Source organism: Nesoenas mayeri, assembly GCF_963082525.1.
Source record: "Nesoenas mayeri genome assembly, chromosome: 5".
In the NCBI taxonomy this organism is placed as follows: domain Eukaryota; kingdom Metazoa; phylum Chordata; class Aves; order Columbiformes; family Columbidae; genus Nesoenas; species Nesoenas mayeri.
The window spans coordinates 25198062-25225548 of record NC_137548.1 but is presented as its reverse complement, the minus strand read 5'-3'; the positions used below and the strand labels follow the sequence as shown (position 1 = coordinate 25225548).

At 41.4% G+C, this 27487-nt stretch overlaps 1 protein-coding gene across 1 annotated transcript in view; it reads left to right on the top strand.

Moving 5' to 3' along the window:
- The window catches only part of TTLL5 (tubulin tyrosine ligase like 5), a gene marked incomplete at both ends in the record, with an annotated part of 133025 nt that overhangs the window by 15788 nt on the left and 89750 nt on the right, over window positions 1-27487 (top strand). Inside the window, 9 exons of the mRNA XM_080346263.1 lie at window positions 8432-8533; window positions 8659-8750; window positions 10843-10950; window positions 18710-18791; window positions 20306-20367; window positions 21127-21218; window positions 23680-23721; window positions 26627-26740; window positions 27123-27214. Coding sequence (XP_080202389.1) covers window positions 8432-8533; window positions 8659-8750; window positions 10843-10950; window positions 18710-18791; window positions 20306-20367; window positions 21127-21218; window positions 23680-23721; window positions 26627-26740; window positions 27123-27214 — 786 coding nt within the window. The remainder of the gene's footprint in view (window positions 1-8431; window positions 8534-8658; window positions 8751-10842; window positions 10951-18709; window positions 18792-20305; window positions 20368-21126; window positions 21219-23679; window positions 23722-26626; window positions 26741-27122; window positions 27215-27487) is intronic.

The window sequence follows — 27487 nt, the reverse complement described above, 5'->3', positions numbered from 1 at the left end:
GGCAGCTCTTTGGCTAGAGCCGGCACAGCAGCCCCATCCCCCTTGCAGTAACCCCTGCCTGACAGGTCTCCGTTTCTTAGAGAGCTTAACTCACTTCTGCATGAACGCCTATGATCAGACTACAACCACTTTGGTAGATGTGGCCTCACACAAAAGCTGTGGAGCCAAGTTTTTCACTAGATGTCCCCACTGGACCAATGAATGGTGCCTCAAGCCAGAAGAATTTCTGCTGCTTCTTGGCTTTTTAATTAAGGTAAGTAGGGTTTGAGTCACTGAGGGGAAAGATCTATCTGTCTGTCTGTCTATATATGGCTCTTAATAGAAATTTACTGCCTATACAGAAACAAGTTATCTGATTTGAGACTGTGTTTTTTACCTTGGAGTAGTTGGGCCTCAGGCTGCTACTGTGTGAGAGTTACAAGGAAGCCTACTGTGTATATTTTTTAATATATGTAATATAAATATTTTTTGTAATTTTTTTTACTATATGTATTTAAGTCATGGCCTAGCGATGCCCTCTGTTAAATCTGGTTCCCATGGCAGGTAGCTAGACAGTTGTGTGAGATATAGGACATGGCCCTTAGTTATGGTCCTTGGACAAGGGTTTTGTTTTGAACAACCTGCTTTTGTTGAGCTTCACCAAAACTGCTCTTTTAATTGAAAGAGTTAAAAAAAAAAAAAAAAAAAAAAAGGAGAAAAATGACTCCTTGAGCAATATCTGTATCTCTTGTAGTGATGTAGTTAGAATATTGATGAAGCATATCACTATTCTCCAATAAAAAGAAGCATGTCTTGCTAACATCAGCAATCTGTCTTCTTGATGGCAATTTTAGGAAATTCTGAAGGAAAGGTAGCTAAATATTAACTAGCATATTCATTTTTGGTCTGTCCTGTACTGCCAGAGAACTGGGTCCCAGGTGGCATTTTGGAGTCTGGACCTTGATAGTGTTAAAAATGGAAATATCTGTAGCTCTCCTCTACCAGTTCTAGTCCGTTGACCAATTCCCTTAGGGCTTTTTGTTTCTTCCCAATTTTAAAAGCAGTTCATGGCAACCATGAAGAAAACGGAATGGTGCAAACAACTTTCTATGTGTCCTTAGTTCTCTAAACAGCTAATGGCATCTAATTGACTAACAGGGAAGCCGAAGTCCAACACACAGGAAGGGGAGAAGGGACTGAGGAAGCGACTCCAAGCATAGAATGTGAGGAGTGTGCTTATAGAAATACCACACTGGTTATTTCCAGGACATCTCGGTGGGAACTCTATTTGCAGTCCTGGAAAAGACTATCATAACTGGGCTTTTTCTGTAGCACTTGTTTGAGGGAAAAAGGATTAACTATTCTTCTTCCTGCTCCAGGGTTTCCTCTCTTCTCCTCCTCCTTTCCCAGGCCCTGGCTAGATGTCTCAAATAAGCATTCCGGAACTGCCAAGTTTCATGCAAACCCATGTAACGTCTTCTGTAAATATTTAATGATCCAGTTTACTTATTTTCAAAACGGCTTGCATATGGCAAACTTTACCTTGTGGTCAATTAATTTCCTGAAGTAAGGCCGGGGCTAAGGCAAGGGGTGGTGTACAACCCCTCGAGTGGTGTCCTGCCTGTATGTGTGACAGTAAAAGGGTCAGTTGTTTGGGTTAAGGCAGTGTAGGGGGGTGTGGGTTAAGGGCCAGTCAAAGTTTGGCATAGTGTGATGGATTTGGGGATTTCTAGAGACGAGTGTGGGCTCTGTAACATGTTGTGTAGACTGCTAGGTCAACAGGGAAAAGTGCTGTATGTCACTTGTTGAGTAGGTGGCCTGTTGAAGGTGGAGCTTAAGCTTGCTTATTAGGCTTACGGTGAACTTTTACCAGATGGGGAGGGAAGGCAGTAATCTGCCAGGATCTGAGTGCTGAACTTGATTTTTAACAGGGGAAGCCTGAAGCATGAAAGGGAGGCAGAGGTCTGGGATGCCTCTGTGCTATGCTATTAGTCTGGAGGTTGAGAGTACTTCTGGAATCTGAAGTAATTAGTAAGGATTTCTCCCTTGACTTTTCTGTTCCTGCTACCCAGGCCACCTGCTGCCACTACTGCCACCCTACTCCTTGCTATTGATTGCTTTTTCCCCTTCTCTGATCCAAGAGAAGGTGCAGCCAGAGGGGTGGTAAATGTGCTGTTGTTGAAGGTGAGCTCTGTTGCAGTGTGTGGTTGCTGGTAAAAAGAACTGGTGGTTGCCTTTGTTTGAGCTGGTGTGTGCCTGTGTGACTTGGCTGTGACCAGCTGAGACATGGGCAAGTGTGTCAGAACAACAGATTATGTGTGTGTCATTCCTCTGTTCTAAGTTTTGAATTTGGAAATCAAGGGCATCTTTCTCTGTCCTGCTGAGGAAAGAGAAGCTGCAGTGAAAGGGAGGGAGGCTGCCAGGGCTGTTCACAGTATGGTTGCTGATACCTCTGCCTGGGAGGCTGTGTTGCTGGCAACAGTTTTTGTGGAAACTGAACAGTGCACAATCAACCTCAGTTTAACCTTTCTGATTTCCAAGTGTAGTTTTGGGTTAGAAGCTCCCCACAGTATTTCTGTTTAGAGGCTTTTGGAATCTAAATGCTTGTGTATCACATTAGTAGGTGTCCTTATCACTTTCCAGAATTTTAAAAGGACAAGATTCATTAGAAGGGAAGGATCTTTGAGAGAATGGAGTGCAGTAAGGCCAGGGAAACAAGCTAATGAAAGTGAATATTGTTGATATCACTTGTTCAATTTAGACAGTTAACACAGGCAGGATATGATATCACAACAAGGGAAGGTGCTTTCCATGTCCTTGCTGCTGTGAGCTATATTATCTCTGAGTAACATGTATCACAGAGGTGACCCAGATTAATGCTGGGATAAGGGCCTGTCCTCTCCTCCATTCTGTCCCCCCTAGTCCGTCAGCAGGTGAAAGAGTTCAGTCAACACAGGAGAAATCCACCTTTGAAAACTTGTGTTTAGAACCTGTGTTTTGGAGAAAGCAGGTCTGAATTCTGGCCAAAACAGAGTTGATATCCTTCAGATGGTGGATACAGAACAGGCATCCATTCCTTTCTTGATGACCTCTGTAATATTTCACATTTTTAACAGGAAGGACTGCTGGTTTAGATGAGGTGGGGTCAGAGGAATGCACTGAAGTGGCAGGAAACCTTCCTGTGTGACTAATAGTGGAAAATTTCACCTGTTGCTAGATTGATTTCTTTTTCACTTGACGAGTCCTACAGGAAAAATCTTCTAAGAATTCAAAGCAATGTGGATCCAGCTGTTGAACCATTCAGACCACACAAACTTCACTACCAGCAATACACAGTGGTGTTAAGTGTATTGAGTCTCTACATTACAAAGCCTATGGAGTAGTCCAGAACTTGGACAGAGTCAGATCACAGTGGGGGAGAATAAGAGTTGCTTGAAGCAGAGCAAGAAAGAGGTGATGTTAGTGAGCCAAAGATTGTGTTTTGAAGAGTTTCACTTGATAAAATAGTCTCCTTTGGCTGAAGATGCACCTCTTCATGTGGACAGTCCAGCCTCCAGTTGAGCAGTACTCCTGGCTTCCTGGCTGATTGCAGGCTCTCACATAGCAGCATCCATGAGTAATGCTTTGGCTAGGAAACAGTCCTGTCCTGGCAGATGATGACCTGGCCTCAGTTATTTGTGCCTTCATCACTCTTTGGCTGAGTAGTAGCAATATGAGATACCTGGGCATGAAGCCTTTAGTGCTTAGGAAAATATTAATAGCCCGTGCCGAATCTTGCAGCATGTGCCTGTGGTAAGTTGTGTTACTGAGAAAGCATCAGACTTGCCCTTTGTTTTCTGTGCCACCTTACCATATCATTTCTAAATTGCTTTTAGAATCTTGACCCTTATCTTTTAGGTGACAAATTTTCAGTTCTTCGAAGGAGCCTGAAATTGGCAAAGGGGCCCAAAACTGGGAGAGAGGCCTGAAATTGGAAAAGAGGGGGGCCTGCAATGAAGTCAGAAAAGAGCAGGCTATTACAATGAAATAATCCTCTAAAAGACTGTCAGATTTCTCAAGATTTTATTCTAACCTCAGGTTAACACCTAGAAGATTTTTACAAACATTGAAGTTTTCCTACTTTCTACTCTTACTGTAAGGCCTGTTCCTATGACCTTAATGTCTCTGAAAATAACCTGTGAATTTCTGTTGAAGGAAGACAGTCTGTAGCATGCGAGGCTCCTGTCTTTCCTGGAGAGAACAAGTGCGGTGGCTGAGTAGCTTTGTTACTAAAGTAGAAGTACAGTATGAAAAGCTGTAAAACTGCAGAGTGTCAAAGGTAATCGTAACTGGTCTTTCAGTGGTAGTAACACTTTGACATCCCAAGCAAGTACAAAACACAGTGGGGGGTGTGGGCTATTGCCAGCATTGTACCTATGGTCTGTCACCAATCTAACATCCAGAGGCTACTGACAGAGACTCTAGAAATTACTTGGATTTTCCATTTGCAGACTTGCACTTAGCATGAGGCTAGTAAGGCTGTCAGACCAGCTCTCCGAGAATGTATTAATCTGGCATTTGAATCTTTTGTTTAAAACCTGGGTTTTTTTGATAGAAAACTTGAGTTATTTAATGTTTTGTGATGTTTTTGGGTTTTTTTTTTTGATGCATTGCTGAACTGGCCCATGATATCCCTTAAGATAACAACATCCTGGTAGAAGAGAAAGTTTGTGTACTGAGAGCTCTAAAACTCATTGAAATACCTTCTGAATAATAATTTCCCATGGAAATGTAAATTCTATGGTCATGGAGTTCAGACCACCTAATAATTAAGGATGACCTCTCTAGAAGGAAGCTAATGCAAGCATTTGCAAGGTAAAGAAATACTGTTGTTTAGAAAGATTGTCTGTCTGCCAGGGCTTCGTATCCTCATATTTCTGATTATGTGCAAAATTTAAAAAATAAGCTGATAAGCATGGTGAGCCTAATTGCCCTCTGCTTCAAAGTATCGAGGGAGCCATGACTTCGTGTAATATTTTGCTGCTTGTGCTCAGCGACTTCCAGGATCTGACTGAAAGCATATTATCAACAAATGCTTTCAGTATGCTGCCAATAAATGATTGTTAAGGTGCAGATGATGAAATAATAATTAAGAACAAATATAAGGCTGTTGCCACTATTTTCAAAGCAAAAGTGCTAAATCCACAAAACTTACAATTAAACAGAAAAGAAATTCAAATACTTTAAGCTGTGGAAATATGTGGAAAGGGGATCCAAACTTCCAAACTCTTTTCTGTTGCCAGCTGCTCTGACTTCATGTGTAGTTAAAGCTCGGAAAAATATGGTGCAAATTCTTTTTTACCTTTTTTCTAATCTTGCTGCTTAGAGTTAATTACATCAGGGAGGTGTTTGGCTTTTTTTGTTTGTTTGGTTGGTTTTTTTTCCTGCTCCCACCTGTGTATTTAAGGATAGAGTTAATCTGATAAGCATCTTCATGGATTTGCTGGTATAGTTCTTGTGGAGAGAGATTTCTCAAAATGGCTACCAAGTGAGGGCAGTCGTGGCTTCATTTTCACTGAGAAATTGGTGTACTCTGTGTTTTTGTGGTTTTTGGTTTGTGTTTTTTTTTTTTTTTTTTGGCAGTTCTTTCTAAAGGAAGGATTTTGTGTGTGTTTAGCTTGCTAGATGTCCTTGTATAGTTCAGCTTCTTCTGAACTGTGGAAAATAGTAGGGGAGGGATGAAGAAAGATGACTATTAATAAGGTAGATTGGGAGTGCATTCTTTTCGGGACACTAACTTCATTGCACAGCCAGATGCTCCAAATTCTCCTCCCTGTCTCACTCTTCCATTTTTCTTGAGCACTGCCGCCCTTTTCCTGCTTTGAGGCTTCACCCAAATCTACTTTTCTTGCAACTAACTGCCCTCCTTGGTACTTTTTCCCTCTTGCCAGGGCTTCTTAGGAAGGCATAGGTCTGACTTCCCTGTTGCCCTTTCTTACTCCCCTTTATCTCTTTTGGGACATGGACATCTTAAGCTATTGTGATATAGGAGGATGATCAGACTGAATAAGGTGGTTTTTTTCTTTTTTTCTTTTTTTTTTTTTTAACTAAAACATGCTTGTTGTGATGAGCTGTGGTGATTAGCAGTGGCTCATACTGGTCATTCTGACAACCAGATGCCCTGGATTCTGCCCTTGATCTTTTGTTTTATTTATTTTCTCCAAAGTCTGAGGCCTAAAATGCATGTTAAAACAGGAATTGATTACATGCAGAATAAGATGATGATTGCAGTTGGATTAGGTAGGTCCTTCCGACTGAAACTATTCTGTTACATTGTATTTAACTTGATGGCATGTCCTTGTCTGGATGTAGGATTTTACAAGTGTCACCAAATACAGTATTATCTTCTGCTTAATCTTTGAGAGTGGTTTCTTGCTTTGTTTTAAAGTTGTTTTGTGGCCTGCTCCTAAAATGGATGCACTTCCCTCTTTCTGCCTTGACTCTGCATCCTAACACTCTCCTTTGTTATGCCTGAAAGTGGGTGCAACTGCATCTGATTGAAAGTTAATTGGTATCTTTCAATATTTGGTCAAGTGGCTGTTCAGTCAGACCTGTGATCTGACTTGCCTGTAGCTGTGCAATCTGTGGAGCAGATCAAACAGCGTGGCTGGAGTGTGGTGATGAGCTTTCAGCTGCAGTGCCTCCTCCTTACGTTGACAAAGGCTGATGGTGCAACTACTCCTTTAGAAAGCAACTTTTGCACAAGATGTAGTCTTAAACTCTTTGAATTGGTGTGGCTGTCAAGTGAAACAGTCCTGCAGTCTTCCTGGCTGCTGTTCCCATTCTCACGTTAACCCTTTCCTTCCCTGCACAGATATATGATCAGTTCCTCTCTGGCTGCACAGTGCAAGCTGGAATGGAGGGGCAGGATGGGCAACTGTCCCAGCAGTTGTTTGCAGGAAGCTCCTTCCCCTTCCCCAGAAGCTTATATTGTTTCAGCATTCGTTCAACCTCTTTTTAAAGAGGTGTGCTGTTGATAAGATTACTGTTAAAATTGCTTCAGTGCAATTTTATGTTGTATTGCTGTGCTCAATCAGGGCCTTGTAGTGTCCATTGTATTGTGTCACTGCAAGCATTTCTGTATCCATGCAGTGAACTGATCTGATTTGATAAATAGCTTAGCAAAAAAGGCCATTTTCAGATGACTTGCTGTGCAGGACAGGCACTCTTGTGCCAGTATTGCGCAGGTAAAATGAAGGTGGACAGCTGAGGACAGAGTATGGATAGCTTAAGTCTGTGGCCATTGGAGAAGGCGTGGAAAAAAAAAAAGCTTGTCAAGGTACAACTTTGTAGCTGAATCAGGGATCTACCTTTGTTTTTTGGCGTCCTTTTCCCTGTCACATCCTGTTCCCTCTGCCTCCCCTTCAACAGAAGACAAACAAAAATCCCTCAAATACATTATAAACCAGAATCCTGGGCTATTTTTCAGTTGGATCAATTCTTTGATTTGTTTCAACACAAACATCTGTGATGGTAGTGTATGACTGAAGGAGTGGTGATGGAGTACTTGGTTACAGTATGGGTAATGCCTTTTGACCTGGAGGTTACCACTGTTTCCATAATAAACAGGCTGATTTAACTGTGATTATGTTGGCTGTAGCAGGCTTGATATAGAGATTAGGTAACTTGCAGCAGTGTCTTGCTCCTGATTGTGATCTTCCCTGCAGTTCCTTTCCTTGTACAGTTACGTGACACCTTTTCAATCTGGGAGGGCTGTGTAGTCCCTGAAAATGACAGCACCCTGGAGCAGGTGCTGCCTTGTTGGACAAATTGGTCCTGCCTGCAGGTTGTACCTGGTTTCCTGGATGTTTCTTGAGAAAGAGGATTGACAATTCTAGACTCTGTAGCTGGTGGTGGTAGGAACATGTTCCCACCCTCAGCTTTTCCTAAGGCATCCTTAGAGTACAGAAGAATTGAGCTGTGCTTATGAGACTTGAGGAAATACTGACTGTAGTGTGCATATGTCTTATGATGGCCATGAATATGCGTATTTCCCAGGACCAGTGGATCTTACATATTCATGGTAGGTCCTGTTGTAAAATTGAGGGAACTGTGATGCCTACTGTCTAAAGCAAAGTGGCCTATTTGGGCAGAAAGCCTGAGGACCACAAATCTAAGCAGCGAAGGAAAAAATGTGCCTAGTATGGTGTATATACTGTTATACTGTGAAAACTCCCAAAAGAGCAAATGAAGCTCCCTCCTCTAAGACACTGAAAAAGTGACTAAATGTACCTGGATGTGGCCCTTCAGAATAACTGTATTTATTGTGAGGGAAGGTTGTTTTTCATGAAGTCTCATTACATACATTCTCTCCCTGGCTGCTGTTGTTGAGTGGTCTGTGTTGTAGTAGGTCACATTTAGCAAGCATGTCACTTGGTCAAGAAGTATTGTCAATCTTTATCCCTCTTTACAGATTTGCAACAGTGAGGTACGACCAGACAACCAAGAACATTAAAAACCAGTTCATGCATCTGACCAACTACAGTGTCAACAAGAAGAGTGGAGATTATGTCAGGTACTTGGCCAGAAAGTGGTACTTGAACTCTAGAGGTTGAGCCAATTTACCTAAATTGATTTAAAGCTGGTGCAAGTTCCTAGAGGTAGGCCAGCGGTGTCAGCTGCCTTGTCATTTATTTCTAGCTGTGATGATCCTGAAGTAGAGGATTATGGAAACAAGTGGAGCATGAGTGCAATCCTGAGGTACTTAAAACAAGAGGGGAGAGACACCGCAGGTCAGTAGAGATCTTGTTCTTTATTCTTTTGTTGGATCTTAATCATCTCACTAGTGCAAATCTGAAGAAGTGAGGGAAGAGCCCGAGTGAGTCCCATTTAGCACCATAGCAGGGTGGAGGGAAGCATTGTTCCTTACAGCTTACTCAGTAGAGCTGTACATTTATTTTTTATCCCGAGAGATGAGTGTCATCCCCAGAGATGAGGCCTCCCCCTTCCCTTTTGCAAATACTATTCTGGGACTTTCTCAGGACGTGTTTCTTAATATTTTACTTACATTTCCCGTTTCTTAAGGTCATTCCCTTCCTTCTAAAAGCTTCCCTCCCTCTACTGCTCCCATGGCCTGTTCAGTCTGATGAGTGACCAGCCTCTGGAGAACTGTGCCAGTTTGAATGACTCTTGGATGTGGTGTCATCTTTCCATGGCTCAGGTTTTTGCTGGGTGTTTTCATTTCAGTCTGTGTTTCATATAAAGTAGCTCCCTCTTCCACACCTTTTCCAGGTCTGCTGGGAGTAAATGCATCTGCAGAGCAGAATCCAGGTATATCCTTTAAGGGATAAATTACCTGTGATACTGAGACATCAGTAATGCTACTGATAGCAGCTATGCCCATATTGCAGATGTTGCCAGGGAACACTTAAATGTTGGAGGAAGAGGTTTGAATCTGGCTTTCAGATGGAAGTAGACTTTTTCCCAGTCATATGCATACATGGCTGTCCAGTCACTTGCACCATATGTTTTCAGTAAGCTGTGTATGCATAGTTGTTTATATTGATACATTTCTCCACCCCAACCTAAAATATAAAACATGTACTTTTAATTATTAAGTAAATTCCTGAGCAATGCAACTGGCTTTCTCTAACTATCTGTTACAAGTCTTCTTGCACCTTTCTCTAATGCATCTGGTTCTGGCCATAAGGAGGCAGAATGCTGGCTGGAAAGTGCTGACCTTGTCTGGGCTGGCAAGATTTTTGTGTTCTGGGATGTTTATGTGCACTTAGACATTCTCATGCTGCGTTGTTTCCACTTAGTTGTCTTCTGGCACAGAAGTTCACATTGAATTTGCTTACATGCTCCTCTGTAATTATTCAGGTCCCTGCATGTCATCATCTTAACATGAGAAATAGTACTTGTGGGCCTAAATCAGACTCTCTAGTCAAGTGGTTTGTACTAGATGTTCTTTGGGACAGGGGTTACCAAATGTGCGGGTTTGCTGGAGGTCTTGTGTGTTTACTTGTGCTCCCCTTGAGGGATGGAGAAGGCTCTCCTGTCAACCCTACTAACTTTTCAGTCTAGGACTCTAGTGTTCATTCCCTCCTCCTTTCACTTCTCTGTTGCTTGTCCTTGAAAACAGAAACTAAGTGTGGTGTTCTTTCTGTTGCGTGACTCATCTCAAGCCTGGTGTAGAATCCAGGCCTATATCTAATGTGTATCTTTTCTTGTCTTTTTCTCCCTCTGTCAGCTGAGATTCCTGTTCCTGAGCTCTGTTTACAGGCTTATACAAGAGCTGGAGAGAGCTTGGTGAAACTGCAGATTATCTATAGGTCAACAGGGCTGAAAGCTGTCACCAGTCCTATCATTTTGAAATGATTTGTGAATTGTGGTATGGGAACAGCTGCTTTAGAGGAAGGTGCAACATCACACAACAGTTGTCTCATAAAAATCCACAAGAAAAATTTTTATAACTCTCTAGCTATGACTTATTCTCTGTAGTTTAGGGTCTTATCTCGCTGACCCACTCTTGTTTAATCCTTCCTAATACTCTGAGTGGGTGGTGATCGGACTCCAGCCGACTTGTGCTGATGTGCTGGCCACATGTTTCTGCTTGCTTGCACTGTACATATACTCACTTTTATCATTCTCATTTGTGAGTATTTTTGCATGAGGATACTTACGCATGTATATATAAATACTTATGCTTGCATGGATTTCCAGACATCATTGCTTTGTCATCCATAGGCTCTCACATGCTTTGATTCACAAAGGTATCTCTCCATATGCTTCTGCTCACGTTTTTCTAGATATTGTGTGCTATTTCACAATCTAATTTTTTTTCCCCTACTTTTGATTTTTTTCCTCCTCCCCTCCTTGCAGCACTGATGGCCAGCGTGGAAGACCTGATTATCAAGACTGTAGTTTCTGCTGAGCTGGCCATTGCAACAGCCTGTAAAACTTTTCTTTCACATCGTGGCAGCTGCTTTGGTAAGGCACTGGGGGGGCATCTTTTTTGATTAAGTCTACGATTACTGTTTGAAACTTCCAGCTTTCTGATGCTACAGAGAAACGTGCATTCCCTATTGCTGGGAAGCTGGATACTGGTTTTATTCTCACTATAGGCCTCTGTGAGGGCAGGGGATGTTGAATCACAGTGACCCTGTGTCGTTCATCAGACTCTCATGCTATAAAATGGGAAGATGAAAAGGAACTTGAAAGGAAACTGGGGAAGTGCTGGAAAGTTGAAGGTACTGGCCCACTAGTGCCTTTGCAAAGGATAATTGTGGATGATTAAACATCCCTTTAGAGAATTTAATATTTTCCATTGATCCATCTAGTCTGATGTAGTTCTGAAAAATTGTCCTGTGTGCATCTGAGGACTAGGGAGGAATGTGTAATGCAGTGGCTGGAATGATGGTGGTGATATTGCTTCTGGGCTTGTTCTTGTGTGAAAGTACCACATGGTGGCGTGAAAACCTATTTCTGGCAGAAGCTGGATGCAGAACTATGTGCTGGCAGATGGATTTGAGAACTCGCTGGCTGCAGATGCTGGGATGAGGTCCAGAAAGCAGCGGCTGGTACCAGAGTGTGCCTTCTCCCGCTTTCCAGTGGCTGCTTCCCAACCTTCCCGAAAGAGGCCTCCTCCTGCTGTTAGCTGCCCTTTGCTCATGTGGATACACGCATGAAGATGGAGTCTTGGGGAAATGAGTCTAGAATTAGTTTGTCAGTGCTTAAACCAGATATTAAGCTTGGCTTAAGCTATCCTGTGTTTAGGTAGTGGGACTTATATTTAAACTAGCTGTGACAGGTAAATCCATTTGTGTGGTCCTTGCATTACACTTGGATATTAACAAGTCTGCAGCTTTCAGCAGTTCAGCGTAAATGCTGTCATCTTTGGATATTTGGGGGTGATGAGACAGTGAAGGATCAAGGAGGAGCGGTAGCTGATATTTTGTTTAATTATCTGCCAAACTAGTTACGTCTCTGGCTATGATGCCTTTATTCAAGCTGGAGAACCTTGACATACATGTGGGATTTATGAGTTAGGTAATAGTTTTAGTGAAGTAGCAGCTTATTAGGTACAGAAATGTCAACAACTGGACTGAAAAAAAACTTACCTGCCTCTTTTTTTTTTCTTCTCCGTTTTCCTCACTCAGTTTTGTCTCTGGATTCCTCTGAGCTGTGTATGTGGAAACTTAGGTTCCTCATGTATTTTCTGCTGGGCCTGCCTGTGAGGTTATTCCACTTCCTGCTGCCTCCCCAGGGCTGGACTAACCACCCTCTCAGATGCTCCCCGACAAATAAACTGTTTTGTTCCATTTATTTCAGTGTAAACATGAATTAAGAGCTTCCCAGGAAAGAGAGCTTAAGTAGGAGCCATACTGCTTCCCTAGGGAGCCTGAGGCATTTCCAGAGCTCAGTACTTTCTGCCACCTTCCCCCACAATTAAGTGGTGGTCCTTGTCCGAAGGATCTGAACTGCCCTGTTTGTGCTGTATGGCTCATTCTTCATCCATGTGTCTTGTTCTGACACTCTTCAGTTGTGGCTCTTTTAACCCTTTTGTATTATTAAAAAAGGCAGTTTTTCTAGCTGGAAATGTTCAGAATGGCTGAGTTCATAGCTGTTACCATGAGGGAGAAAACTGGGAATGACTGTTTCAAGGCAGCATGCAGAGGCTCCCAAGAGCCTTTGTTTTCATTCTGGGCTTGAACAATGAAACTGCCTGTGTGTCCTGAGAAAAACTGATCATTTGAAAAGTATCTTGGACTTCAGAAACCCATATCTGAGATTCAGATACAGAGGTAGGCCTGGTTTGGAAAACTTCTAGAAAATATTACTAAATGTGTATTCTACTCTAGCCTTTGTAATGCTATTCTAAAAAATAGGACTCCATTACAGTTGCCACCTTCTTGCTAGAAATTAAATCACAAGTACATATTTATCTAGGTTAGGTTGCCCACTTTTTTTCTCTAACAGTTTAGCACTGCTATGGTCCTTCATTCACTTCCCAAGTAAATGTTATTGTGTGTGTTTGGTTGGTTTGTTTGTTAAATGTAATATACTTATTTTCTAGGTTTAAGGGAATAGGCTCCATTTATGGCTTCTCCATGTTCTAAAGTAAGACTTGTGAGACAGTCTGTATGGTTTCAGCTACCCATGCTTGCCTAAAAAGTGAGAGCGGTAGGTCAGGATGATTCTTTTTCTAATATCAAAGCCAAGTGCTGATGACAATTTGTGGAAAGATTGTAGTGAGTTCTCATTTGGCTGTGTCATGTGAGCTGTTTACTGCATTCTAGTAATCAGTTCTCAGAGGACTTGGGATGCTCAGTAGTTTTGTACCTCTGAAGTGCATCACAGAAAGTAGTGTAAGTACTATGTGGTTTTGCTGCAGCCTTGTTCATGCCTTGTTTTTAAAAATGTGAGCGCAAGCCTCTGTTTTGTTCTTGTAAAATTCCTCATGTAAAATTAAGCTGCGCCCCCCCACTCAGTGGGATGAGAGGGAGAACTGGAAAAAAGAAAAAGGTAGACCTCTTGTTTTTAAGATACAGAGTTTAACAGGACAGAAAGGAAAATCATAATAATAGCATATTATAAAATGAGTGATGCAAAATACAATTGCTCACCACCTGGTGATCAGTGCTCAGCCCTTCCCCTGGCCAGCTTCCCCCAAAATATATACTGAGTGTGGTGTAATATCCCTTTGTCCAGTTGGGGTCAGCTGTCCTGGCTGTGCCCCCTCCCAGCATCCTGTGCATCTGGCACCATGTGAGAAGCTGAGAAGTCCTTGACTACTTAGCAACAACTAAAACATCAGTGTGTTATCGGCATTATTCTAAATCCAAAATGCAGTACCATACAAGCTTCTGGGAAGAAAATGAACTATCCCAGCCAAAACTAGGGCATAAAGCCAGCCTAATTTCCACCAAGACTCCTGTTCTTTGATGTTAGCCTTGAAGATGGCCTTATTAGCTTTTCTGAATTCAGAGTAGAAGAATGATTCTGAGTCTGATTTTGGTATAGGTGATGAGCCCGATTCTGATCTTCACCAAAGAAAGCAGTGATTTATGTAGAAGAAAGGCAAGCGAGTCTTGAGAGCAACATTTATGAGGATTGGCTGAGGTCACTTGGTTTGTTCAGCTTGGAGAAGTGAAGACTGAGGGGTGACCTCATGGTAGTCTACAGCTTCCTCAAAGGAGACAGCGGAGGGGGAGAGAAGGTTCTTTACAGAGAGGGTGGTTGGTTACTAGAACAGATTTCTCAAGGAAGTGGTCACGGCACCAACCCTGTCAGAGTTCAGGGAGTATCTGGATGATGCTCTTGGTCTCATGATTTAGTTTTATTTAGTCCTTAGAGGAGTATGGCGTTGGACTCGTTGATCCTTATGGCTCCCTTCCAACTCGAGGTATTCTATGATTCTCTGAAGTTCCACTTAACTTTGAGAAGAAACTTCTCAGTGCAGGTGACAGAGCACTGGAACAGGCTGCCCAGGGAGGCTGTGGAGTCTCCTTCTCTGGAGACATTCAAAACCTGCCTGGACATGTTCCTGTGTAACCTCTTCTAGGTGTTCCTGCTCTGGCAGGGGGATTGGACTAGATGATGTTTCGATGTCCCTTCCAATCCCTAACATTCTGTGATTCTATGTAGGCACCTGAAATTAGTCCAACTAAGTGTCCTTCAGGCTTCAGTAGAAGGAAAAAAGGTTGAGAAGTCACCTTATAAGTGATGGACTTTCTCTGGTTACCCATTGTGGAGAAAGTGCCTCTGAGTAACGTGATTACACGTTTGGCCAAGCTAGTATAACAAACTCTGGCAGGTGCAGGCTGCATCTTGTGAAGCAGACAAGAATGTCAACATGTGCAATAATCATGCCCCCTCTTATTGGGTCCTTTCCTGTAATAACACTGAGAGATGAAGCCTTTCTCTGTAAAAGTTATCTAAAAAAGGGAGTTAAGCTGTATTATTTGGAGTGCAAGACAACTTCCCCCACAAGACTGCATCACCAATACTTTCCCCAAAGCCTTTGGTGTCCAGAGTAGAGGGTTCTATTCTGTTACTTGATATGACACAGTGTGGCCTTTTGCTTATCTAAGCCTAAACTGTTATGCTAGCTTGTTGTAGAATAACAGGAATGATTTGAGACCTGACTGTGATAGCCTTGAAAATACAGATTTGTTCAAGTCCCCATAGCTGTTAAGGTGTGCTTTACCAGAGTTGGAGCAGGTACTGTACCATCACTAGAAGAGGTGATGGAGTTAATTTAGAAAATACTATGTAGTCTCTGAAGCCGGCAGTGTGTTCAGCAAAGCAGTACATCCATCACTATACTCTTAGAAGTTTTTCTCCCTTGCACTGTCTGGTTGCTGCTTTGGGTGAAATTGTAGCACAGTTAACTTTTCTAACTGAAGCTCCTTGATGTATGTTGTCTATAAGCATGGTCTGCAGGATACCTTTAGTTAAAGCACCAAAAAGGTAGGAAGGAAAAATACTCGCATTTCAGTGGCACAGGTGTAGTTCCTTGTATTAGGAACATCTGTAAATATGCTCCTGCTTAAAATGAGATGGTTGTTTTTTATTGTACAAGCAGATGAGTTAGGTATGCAACATTTTTTTTCAGTGTATATGCGTCCTTCATAACCTCATTTTGCCTCCATTCAATTGCAGAACCTGTACTTTGCAGTAAAACTGCTTCTTTTTCCCTGGTGAACAAGCTGAAAACAAAGACCAGAATTACAGCGACCCTCTAGGAATTGAGCTTATTCATTCTGTGCAAAATCATGAAAACATTGTTTGCGCTACCGGGCTATCACTTCTGGCTTAGTTTCTAGACTTGCAGAGAATAGCAAATTCTTTAGGGATATTTTCTAAAAAGGGATGCCAGTGAAGTCTTTGACAGGACTATAAGCCAAGTTTGGAATACATGGTAGTTTACCAGAACCAAAAAGCTTGAAACCATGTCTCTAGCCTTCCTCTTAGTCTTGAATAATGGCATTGGCAAAAAAAAATCTCTGGCAGAAGTGTTGCTGTTAGACTTTGGCCTGAAGCTGGCCCTTCTCTTGGGAGGATGGGAAGCTCTGTCAGCAATGACTTCTCTGTGGGGGCCGGACGGGAGAGCCAGGCTGTTCCTGCTGAGTCTTGGCAACAGCTGGTACCTCCTGATGTAATTCCAATCTCTTTAGCAAACAGCAAGGGTGAAACATGTTTCTGTGGATTGTGTAACAGTAGCAAGAGCAGGGAATCAAGGGAAGGCACTGTGGAAATTTGTTATCTTAGTTTCTTCTATTCTTCCCTTAATAACAATAACGATGCAAGGTGGGTTGTCATAAACCTACCATTGCCACAGCGTAAGGCATGTGTTTCTCTTTCAGTCATTCTCTTTTTCTTTGCTCTCTCTACAGAGGGAAATAACAATCTTGCTTATGTTGGTAATTGCAGAGGATCTACTTCTGACCTTGCTACGCTCGTGTGACTGTACATCTTTGTGCTGCCTATGTATTTATTTTTACAAATGATAGTGGGGTTTCATAGTAGAAAGGATACTTCTGTATGTAATCGAAGTAGCACATCTTCCAGATGTGGAAGAGGGCCAAGGAGATATTTCTAGGATAGCTGAAAGCGCAGGCGATTTGTGTTCTGTTTGTGCCCTAGTACCATAGGCCGATTTGAGAACCCCTTTGTGCTAAGTCCTATGTGGGAACCTGTGAGGCTTGATTCTGTTGCCAGAACATGGATATTACATATCTCCTGATCATGCCCTGAGGTAGCAGAAACATCTCTCAAGGTGTTCTAGATATGACCTACAATATGTGAGACTTGGGGCATTATGCAGCAGTAGTGGAGTCTTCCTAGGATGCATTGCAGATCACATTAGATATGTGTCAACAATGGAATTGAGTCAACAGGGATATCCCAAAGAGTTTTCTGTCCTAATAACAAGGGAAAGGAGAATAAAGCACCAGCTGCGTGGTCAAGGCTAGCTAAGGTCAAGAGGTCACTCACATGTATTTGTAAAAGTGGGTATCTGGGTGGGAAAGAGGGAGGTTTAAAGAGCAAGTGGTTTGGAAGGGAGGAATTGTGGGAGAGGAGGAAAAAGTCAGAGGAGCCAAAATACTAGCAAAGGTCTTTTGAGGGGCAGAGGGAGAGAATGGCCAGCAGCAAGAGCAGCAGCAGCCAGTCAAAACAAAATGCTCTGCTTCCTGCCTGGGGCTGGGAGGTTGCAGACCAGCAGCTGCCACAGGCCCACTCACCGCTTCTCTGCCTTGGGCATCAGTGTCTGGCCACTGGAGTTTGCTATACCATTAAGAGTTGCAGGTCTTCACCAAACCTGAGATTTTATTTTGAAAGAATATATCAAAATCATCAGCAGTTTCTTTTGATCAGAAAGTTTTGTTAATGTTTACACTTATAATCCCCACCTCCTCCTCTTCTCTCTGCTGCAGCCTTTTCTGTCTGGGTAGTAAGAGAGCCAAATGTAGATTCAGCCTCATTTCTTTGGAGTGAACCAACTCCTTAACTCTCTGCTGTTTTGCTTCCCACTCAATGTCTGGCTACACAGTCTAGAAAAGCAAGCAGGCAATACTCACTCTGCTGCCATTGCCTTCCTTTCCAAGTCCCCCCCACAGCTCATTAGCTTCCTGTTCTAAGCTACATGAGCTCTCACACAGCTGTCTGCATAGGAAGAGCTTGTCAAGCAGTCCAGCTCTCTGGAGCCAGCATCAATGTCAGGCAGGCGACAAAAGGCCAAAGCCAGAATTCAAGGAAAGCAGCATGGCAAAGAAACTCTCCTGCATTCACTCCAGACACTAGGGAACTGGTTAATTCCATGGAAATCCTTCTTCTCTGCCAATACCCTGTTCTGTGGTCTTTTGAAAAAAATGGACATAAGTTACTCTGATGATCATTAGCTGTACTTCTTGATGCTGGAAGAGGGAATTGCCTTAATGCCAACTTCTGATTTGCAGTCTTCTTTGTGTAGCATCCTTCTTGCGACTCTTTCCAAACTAGAGAGAATGTGTGTATAAAATGAAACAATAAAATCAGCCTTGGAATAGGAAGCTGGCTTCAGTCTGACCTGTGTAGAGCAGAACACATCTAGCAGATGTAATATGTTATGAATGTTTGAGAAACTAAGGAAAAAATATTTCTATAGTGGTTTGCTGCAAAGTGGGAAGCTGTCAATAAGATAGTTATGAGAGGTTGTCCATGTAGATGGAGCTGCTGAGGTAAAGACTCTTGTAGTCCCATGGGGATCTTCTACAAAACCATACATGAATAATTGAAAAGAATATGATGCTTGAAAAAAACCAAGATTTTCTGTAGCTGTCTGGAAAAATTAATATAGGGATTAAACCATAAAAAGGAGAATGAAGTTCTGTTGTGTCCAGGATCCAATGGAAGAAATAGATGGGACCTGCTGGGCTTGTGTCAGTTCTATGTGAAAACAAGTAACAGAGTTCTCCATGAACTGCAGTTTGTGGATAGCAAAGAATTAATTTTTCCACAGAGTACTTTTCTAAGACTCATTTTCTGTTTCCCTCTTTCCCCAACAAACAGAATATATTGAATCTTGATTCTGAGGAAGTGAAATTTCTCACTCTTGGAATGTTATTATTTGTTCAGCCCTAGAGATTTCACTGGGTTTAAAATAAATTATATGGATAGGAACAACATGATAGAGACTAATGTTGGACCTTACCTGAATATTTAAAGGTGCAGTAAGGTGAACTTACAGTGTTTGCTGTGTTTTCAGAGCTGTATGGTTTTGATGTCCTTATTGATGATACTCTGAAGCCCTGGCTGTTGGAAGTAAACCTATCCCCATCGTTGGCCTGGTAAGTGATTCCCAGTTTAATATGAGACTTGGACTGTTGCTAGAGATGGTTGTCCTTGAAATGTGTGGTCCTAGGAGAGCATGATTTCATGATGTCTGCAGAGTATTTGTTCCATGGCTAATTGACAGAGAGGATAGTCCTTTGCTTTTTCTTTTGCATAAACAAACTTATTGCAGCAGGCTCTGAAATAACACAGTTGGGATTCAATTTTCTTTTTAATTATTGCTCCTCCACAGTCCATCATCATTGCTAACACTTCAAAATCTCCCATTATAGATGAATTTTGGTGCTCTCCAAACTCTTGTGTGAGGTTTCAATACCCTTGGCTGAGTAGAAAGTTTAAGATTTTGGAGTCCAAGCATTTTGCTTGACTTGAGTACATAGATGTATGCTTGGGCTCAAACTTTTGGTCTAGTACTCTCTTTAGCTAAAATCTAAAGAGTGAGCGTTCTTTTGGTCCTTATGCTGACCCTTAGACTCTAATGAAACTTCAGGATTTATTTTTGTACATCTCCAGTTATGTGTGTTTTCTGGACTACTGTTTAACTTTACAGGAGCACAGATGACAATGCACTTTTGTAGTACTGTGAGTAATATTTCAGTTACGATGGTATAAATAAGTTTGAAGTTGTATGTTCCTGGAATAACCACATCTGACCTTCCTCTTGGTTTTCTTTTTTGCCTGCTTCTTTATCCTGCATAGAATTATTGTTTTAATACACTGTCCATAACCCTAGCTTCTACAGTACCCATTTTGTTTTCAGGTGCAACTAGAGTGTTTCCACAACATTTAATTTCCTTGTTTGGTGGTTTGTGCTCATAATAATACACAGTGAATTATTTGCATCCTTTACTACTTAGAACTCTAATATCTACATCTTTTGCTCTGCTTTGTTATGATTGGCATTTTCTTTGCCGAGCTGTTGACATCTATCACTGTGCTGCAGAACGTGGCTGATTTCTCTGCTCCCAAGGAGCCTGTCTGATCTGAACTGTATTCATTGATGATTTTTTTTTTACCCACTGTATAAAATGATGGATGCTTCTTATCTGTCCCAACTGTTTGATCTCTTCATATCTATCACCTTCCCTAATCATTTGTTCCCATCCGTTAGAACTAACCCATCTGATTTTATGATTTTATGTGGAAGATGCATAGGTAACTGTGGTTTTGAATAATTCTCATGACAGCAACCATTGTCTACTCCATGAAATGTAGCGTAGATCTATTCAGAGAAAATGTTTCTAGACAAGCAGAGCTAAAACAAGACTGTGTGTTGCTGCATTAGAAGACTAAAGCTGTGAAAAAGGGTAAACTAACTGAATAATCTGTTGCTATTTCATCTTTACTTATGTATGTGAAAAACACCTACTTTTCCTCCTTTGTTGATTATGTCTGTGTTAAGGACCAATACAAAGAAACTATATTGGAAGATATCTTGGATATTGAAGCATTCCTCTCATTTAATGCCAGAAAAATAATGCCTCTTGTCTTGTGTTGCATGTGGTGATAGTGATGCTCCTTTGGACCTGAAGATCAAAGCTAGCATGCTCTCAGATATGTTCACCCTTGTAGGTGAGTGTAACAAAAAGCTTCTTTAGTCTTTCACTTACTTAAAACCAATCAAAGGTAGATTTATGAGCTGGGTGTTATTAGATGATGATAATAGAGGAGAACTCTGGTTAAGGAGACTGACTGACCATATTTAGCACTGGGAAGTTATATGTGGGCAGCTCAGCTTCAGAATAGTCTGGCTGTTTGTGATGCGCAGGTGGTATTGAAAGTCCTTAGTTTGTATTTGGAGATGCCACTCTTTAGCAGGTGACTTCTGCTTAGCCCTCAGAATCGGTATTCGTGCATTGTTTGTTTTGTTTTGTTTTGTTTTGTTTTAGGTTGAATGTGTGGGTTCTAGTTAGGCTATGTTAGAAGGACAGTGACAATTGTGAAAGCTGCATGACTGTCTAGTGCCCAGCACCTTTTAGGCATCCTTAGTACATCTGGGTTCAGTTACTTGACACAACTTACCCCCAATACTAAAAGAGGCGGAATTGTCATTAGGTAGTCTTCTCAGCCGTTTAAGAAATGAAGCCTATCTCTATGCTCCTGTTCAGCAACCCATCTTATTTATTTAAGTACTTGGTTTTGAAGCACGTTGCAGTTTTATTCAAAAAATGTAATGCACTGTACAGTTTGGATTAAACAAAGCAAGGCATAAAAAAGAAAAGCATCTTTTTGGTCTTTGGACAGGGACAGCAAGGTAATGTATAGACTGAGATCGTTAACAGGAATGCTAGGTCTGTCTTAAAGTTCTTATGTGGCTCCTGATGCCCATAGGCTTTGTGTGCCAGGATCCAGGCCAGCGATCAAGCCGGGCAATTTGTCATTCATCTGAATCTGTCAAGAGAAATCTGTACCAGAAGCTGCAGGTAAGTGACTTCTACAAGCCAAAGCTGAGGGGGATAGCAGGAAAGTTACTCTCATTTAGTTTGGCTCACAGGTGAGAGATCCAGTGAGTGAGTGAGGTTGTCTGGATTTCTAGAATAACTACAGAAGAGACTCAGAGGATGTACCTGGGCTATGGGCTGTTTAGTCACTTTTGATTTGTTGTGGGTAACAAGCTTCCAGAATCCTGGAGCATTATGAATGTCTCTAAGACCTCCTTCCAGGTGGAAAGAGCATTTTGCTTTGGAAATTTAAGGCTTCTTTCCCATTCAGTCATGGAATCTCTCACTTCCTTTCCTGTGGATCCTTGGATTGAGGCCTCACATGGCTTGCTGTGACTGTTCATTACTTTTTCTGCTGAGAGAGTGCTTTGTTAGCACTGTAGTGCTGAAGGGCAGTTGCTCTCTCTCTTTTTGACTGTGAGATGGTCCATAAATATCTGTTGATGTGGAGCACTCACAAAAGGCAGGAGGTCCCCTGTGTCATTTGTCATTTCAGCTGCATTTCTCCTCAGGCAAACAGGCAAACAGTGTATCCTGCCACTCGGCAGCTGGTGCATGTGCACCTGTGAGGGACATGCAGCATGGCCGTGTAGCTCAAGTTCAAGTAGGAAATGAAAAGTCATTTTTGTTTTGTGACAGAGTACCAGTACACTGTTCATTTTGGTACAGTGAAGACTCACAGAAATTACAACATTTTGCATCTTGTAAAACTGGGGAATCTTGTGTCACTGGGAGAGCGGTGAATAGCTGTTAAGGTGACATTTGAGTATCTATACAATGCATGGCCGAGTCCAAAGCTTCTAAGGCAAATTTAATAGATAGGATTTCATACAGATCCCTCTGACCTTAAAGGTGTTCTTTGTGGCAGACAAAATATATGTCAGATAAATTAGGAGCCGTTCCAGAAAAAGTAACGTTCTCTTGTAAAGTAATGCGATCGGATCCTGATGATTTGATGTCCTTTATCTGAAAAAAAATGTGCAAGACAGTTGCAGAAAATGGACCTGTGGAGAAGCATTGAATTTTAAAGAGGCTTTAAATTTATAGATTTATTATGCTTAAAAAAATAGGTGTAAGGACAGAGCAGTGGTTATGAGGTGGGATTACATTATCTTTCCAATGATATAGTTTTATAGCATGTTTTCTTAAGTACCTAAATGGAAATCCCATAGCTGAATAGGTGTATAGAGCTTTCCATGGTTCAGGAATGTTTTGGCCTGTTCTTTGCTGAATGCATTTTATCTCAGATTGTTGGATTTCTGATACTTCTGTTCCCATTCACAGTTGCAAAGGGTACTTTGGACCGCTCTTGTTTTTCTTAACTCCTTCATGATGTCTTAAGTTTTGATCGTTCACATAAGTCGTCTTTAATGATTGTAAAAGTTGTTTCTTGGGAAACAAATGCTGATACTAGCATTCTTGTTGATGAGACAGTGACTCTGTTTTCTGAGTTTCACCGGACTGGACTGCAAGTTCCTTGTGCAATTTCTTTCGTTTGGCTCTCTGAGCATTTCTCCCTCTAGGGAAATGAACAATTCAGCTCCTTCCTTTGTAATGTATTGTTGATTTGGGTTGGAGCTCTTTCAAATAATTGTAGGCAATAAAGGGACCTCAACCTAATTTTTATAGACCAACTGTAGAGAACTTGGCAGTAGTAGGGCTAAAAATTATAAATAGGTCTCCTGAGAATCCTTTCTTACATCATTTGCCCTCTTTGGCATTGGAGAGGAGGGAGACAGCCTGAATACCAACCAAGGCAAGAAAAATCTGAGCTCCTATGATAATAGTTTTCTTTTGAACCTACCCCAGTCATTAAACTGGTCTTGCTTGTAGACCAGATGCCAGATAAGTAATCCAGGGTACTTTTTGACATTCTGCTGATGTTTCTATACTTGTTTTGGAATGTTAAATAGCATCTTGTTTCTCTACAAGAACTGGAATTTTGTTGAGATACTTAAATGAAATGGCTTCTGGAATGTCCAGATATTTAGTTCTTTTTTTTTACAGTATACCCTCTGTTGTGTGAACAATTTTACTTGACAGCATCTGCTTCTCCTTAATACATAGCTATTAAATATTTCCCTCTGGGTAGCTCTTATCTTACAAAAATATCAGTTCTGGTCATGAGAGTTGAGTTCATTCGTCCATTCTGCAGAGCTCTTTTCTGTGTGCTTTTGAAAACTATGTGTATGTCCAGATGCATTCTGCCCAGTTGAGCACATCTGAGGTTAGGATCAGTGCTGCATTTGGAATAGGAACAGGATGCATTTGTGGAGGATGTGAGGAAGATCTGAATTGAGATGATGGAAGCAGTTAGCTATATCTCTGGACTTCAGTTACACCTTTTTGCTTTGGGGTACTCACCACTCCTCTGCAACTTGGGCAGGGATGATGCTGTCTTGGAGAACACAAGGTTTTTATTTTCTTTTTGCGTCTCTTGCAGCGTCCTGGATCTCTGCAGTTACAAACAGCAAACACCAGATTGGTAAGTACCCTTCAACTCCGTTCACCAATACAAGGGATGCAATTTCAAATGTTACCTTGCACAATACTTTTGGCAGAATTGGTTCCAAAATATATTTTGCAGCTAAGTAGGCTGGTGGCAGGGGGAGGTCAACAAGAAAAGAGGAGGTGGGTAGGTACTGGCACATGTTTCCATGTGGCAAGAGCAAAGGTTGAAAAAACCATATCAGTTCTGACAACCTAAAAACAGATTAAGTGAGGTGTGGTGAGAGTCAAGGTCAGTTGGGTCAAATCCCTCGAAGTTTTTAAGCCTACAAGTATTTCTGAACTGCATTTTGAAGAAATTGCATATAGATGTTTAAAGATAAAGCTGTCATTCCGGTCATCAAATGATGAAGACAGTGGCAGCACAATGTTCTGCATTTTGTAGGTCATTGAAAAGGAAAAGTGCAAAACAAAGGAAAAGCTAGTGCAAGCAGCAGCAAATAGGAGTGTCACACCAGAAGGGAGGAAGAGGAATTTTTGTCTTATGTACTACAGGGGATGGAATAAGTCTGAATGAAAAGAATAGCACAGGTGAATCTGTATGAAAAAAATTCAAGTGGCTCTGTAAGAGAAGTAATTATTTTCTGTGCAACAGTCATCTCAAGGAATCTGCAAAAACCTGAGAGTAAACTGGGTCAAAATAGATACAGAGATAAGAAGGATTTCTTAAAGATAACAGAAAAATGTAGAACTATTGTTATCATAAGTCAGAGTGATCCACCTTTCTAAATGTCATATTTGGCATTCTTCTTGCGAGCCATATGGACAAATCAATGTTAGTTTACAATTCTAAGCACCTGGCTCTGTGGGGACACCATAGGCATTATTTTGCTGCTGGGCTTCTTGCATGAATATAATAGCGATGACTCTCATTTTCTCAGCAGGAAGGAAGGGTAGGACAGATGGAATCATCTTGAGAACCTAATTCATTCTATGTGCCGCCGTTTATGTTGTTCTGTGTGAGTTTAGCTGGGGCTAAGAGAAAAGACTCATTGAATAATGAGGTTTCATAGAGAATAGGAAGGACCTTTGTGCCAACTGCTGTCAGTGCTTAATATAATCAGAATCATGATGTGGGAACCAGAGATGCTTGCAGAATTTGGAGATAAAACAAAGTGGCTGGATTTATCTATGCTTTTAAAGATAAGCTGGGTCAAAGAGGAAACAATATCTTAATGGAGCTGGAAACATTTCTGTGCTACAGCCAGGGAGAATTCTTCAATGAAACATTGAAAAAAAGTGTTTGTGCAAGAATTTCAGTGAAGTTAAGAGTTTTTCTCTAGCATGTTGACAGCAGTGTAGTTTGTTCTCAGGAGACGGAGCTGCCAATACATAGGCATATATTTTCTATTTGTAATCAATGAAATAATCCCCATTGTGCTGTGATAATGGAGATGATTATTTCCTTCTGATAGGATCCAGCTGATAGGTTGAAAATTTCTGTAATATTCTCTTTGAGGAGCTGTTCTCACATGATGATTGTTATGACAGTGTCAGGAAATGGTTTTTAAGAGGTGGTTACCTAGCAGGAGATTTTTAGAGGAAGCGATGAAGCAAAGTTGTTGAGCTGTGCTTTTGAAATGGCAGAAAGCTTAGGAAGAAAGACTAAAACCCTTTCAACTTAATGCCTTCCACAGCATCAAGCAAGCTTGTTTGACTACTGTTGTTTTTATTTCTTCTTCAAGTGCTTGTGTCTCCTACCTTCTCATCCAGATTGCCTCATTTTATCTTGTTTTACTTAATGAGTTTTCATTAGGCTTTATAAAATGTTTCAGCTGGCACCTGCTATTTCTGTTTTCTCATTGGATCTTTCTGTGCCAGTCACTGCAGTGTAACCCATTGTAGTGCAGTGCCTGTTGCTTTTGCATTTGCTTTATCTGCAGATTCTGAATAGCTGCTTGCAATTTCTAATGAAATAGAGAGAATGGAAGTAAACTCCAATAGTCTTTACGAATTAAGATACAACCTGATCTTGCCATGAGTTTTACTTATATCTGAGCAGTCCAGGATATTCCCCGGGCTTATCCAGCTGACAGTTTCTGTTATATTTTTCTTCCTAGATTAAAAAGGCTCTCTGTGCATTCTCTGTTCAGTATAGTGTTAAAAGAAAATCTGAATTTTGTATAAAGGCATGAGACCTTCTAGACTCTTAACACTATTTTTACAGAGATAATTTTTTCTGAACTGGGTCTAAGACCAGCTAAAATGAACTTGAGAAGATGAGACTGTCTGCAAATTATTTATTTTCTTATTTTTAGAATTTGCATATGTATGCAAATTTGCATGATGTATCTACATACATGTACAAGAGCTGTCTGTTAAGTGTGAGAAGCAAGTTGAGTTCCAGCAGTATAGTAACAAAAGAGTAAGAGTTGGTCAACTTAATTTTTCACTTTTTCCCTGCAACTTTACCTCATTGGTGAATTACAGTTCTGTTCCAGTGTAGCAACACAACTGGAAGAGAGAATCATGGTTCTGGTAGCACCAGGGTGTGAATCCAAGTGTATTTGGGACCTATGAGTGTGAATGCTGGCTCTAGTGCTGCTTAGGTGAGGATTTCTCTGTATGAAATTCTGCCTTTGGTGCTTTTGGGTATGTCTCATGTTTTTCCGGAAGGGACCAGGGGTGTAAATACTGGCACCAGTGCCTGAATTGTGAGTCTTGCTGTGCTAAAACCTGGGAATGTGAATACTCACACTTGGTGCCCTCTGTGGTGTGAACTCTTCAGCAGCTGCAGTGTGGAATTGTGAATTCTGGCTGTAGTACTCTGGAGTGTAGATTCTACTGGGAATGGGGTCCTGGAATTTGAATGTAACTTTTTTATTTAAAAAGTAAGTTGAGAGAGGAAAAAAGAAAAATCTGGGTTCACACTGTCTCTACAGCGTACCCGTCCTCTGTCTGCCAGTGATGCTGAAATTAAAAACCCGATGCCCTCAGGCAGGGAAAAAGCAGCAGGAAAGCAAGGGAGCTCTGTGCTAGGTCTCTCCATGGAGGAGGTAAGTAGGTTATTAAATATCTTATATTTACCTTGGCTTTCATGCAATATGTGGGGTTATTTGCTCAGCAAAGAGCACATGCGTGCATATGAAAAACATGACAGAAGTAGTATAATTTTTGAAATGGAACTGCTGAATTTTGCTGCTGGTACTGGCCTTGCCCTCAGTCATGCCAGACGTGCATATGTGCTCCAAGCAGTGATAGACTCCTTCAGAATTTAAACGCAAGATAAAATTGCTTGGGATATCGTATGTACTCAGCCCGCTTCCAGGACTGCAGTAATTGTGGTGTCCTCTGAAACCCAGAGATTTTTCTAGGGTTCGTTTTTCATTGTATCTATTTTGCTGGCTATATTTCTTTTTTTCTTCTTTTTATTCCAAGGTTAAAGTTCTTCGTCGAGTGCGAGAGGAGAATGAACGGAGAGGAGGCTTCATCCGAATATTCCCTACCCCATTAACATGGGACCTTTATGGGTGAGAAAAATATCCAATAGGATGGCTCAGTGTTGTGCTGATGCTCTGTGTTGAGGGCTATTCTGTGTTAAGTATACGTAGATCAACTAGTTTAGCAATCAGAAAGATACATATTGAGGGGTTTGGTAGAGTTTACTTTAGTGCTGAGGATGTTCTTTTCTCATCCCTGGTTTTAACTGCTTCTTTGCCTAGCTGTACCTCATGGAAGGCTATCAAGCATTGTCTCTGGTGCTTTTCTGTCAGTATAAAAATGTCTTTGCTTCAGAGAGTCCA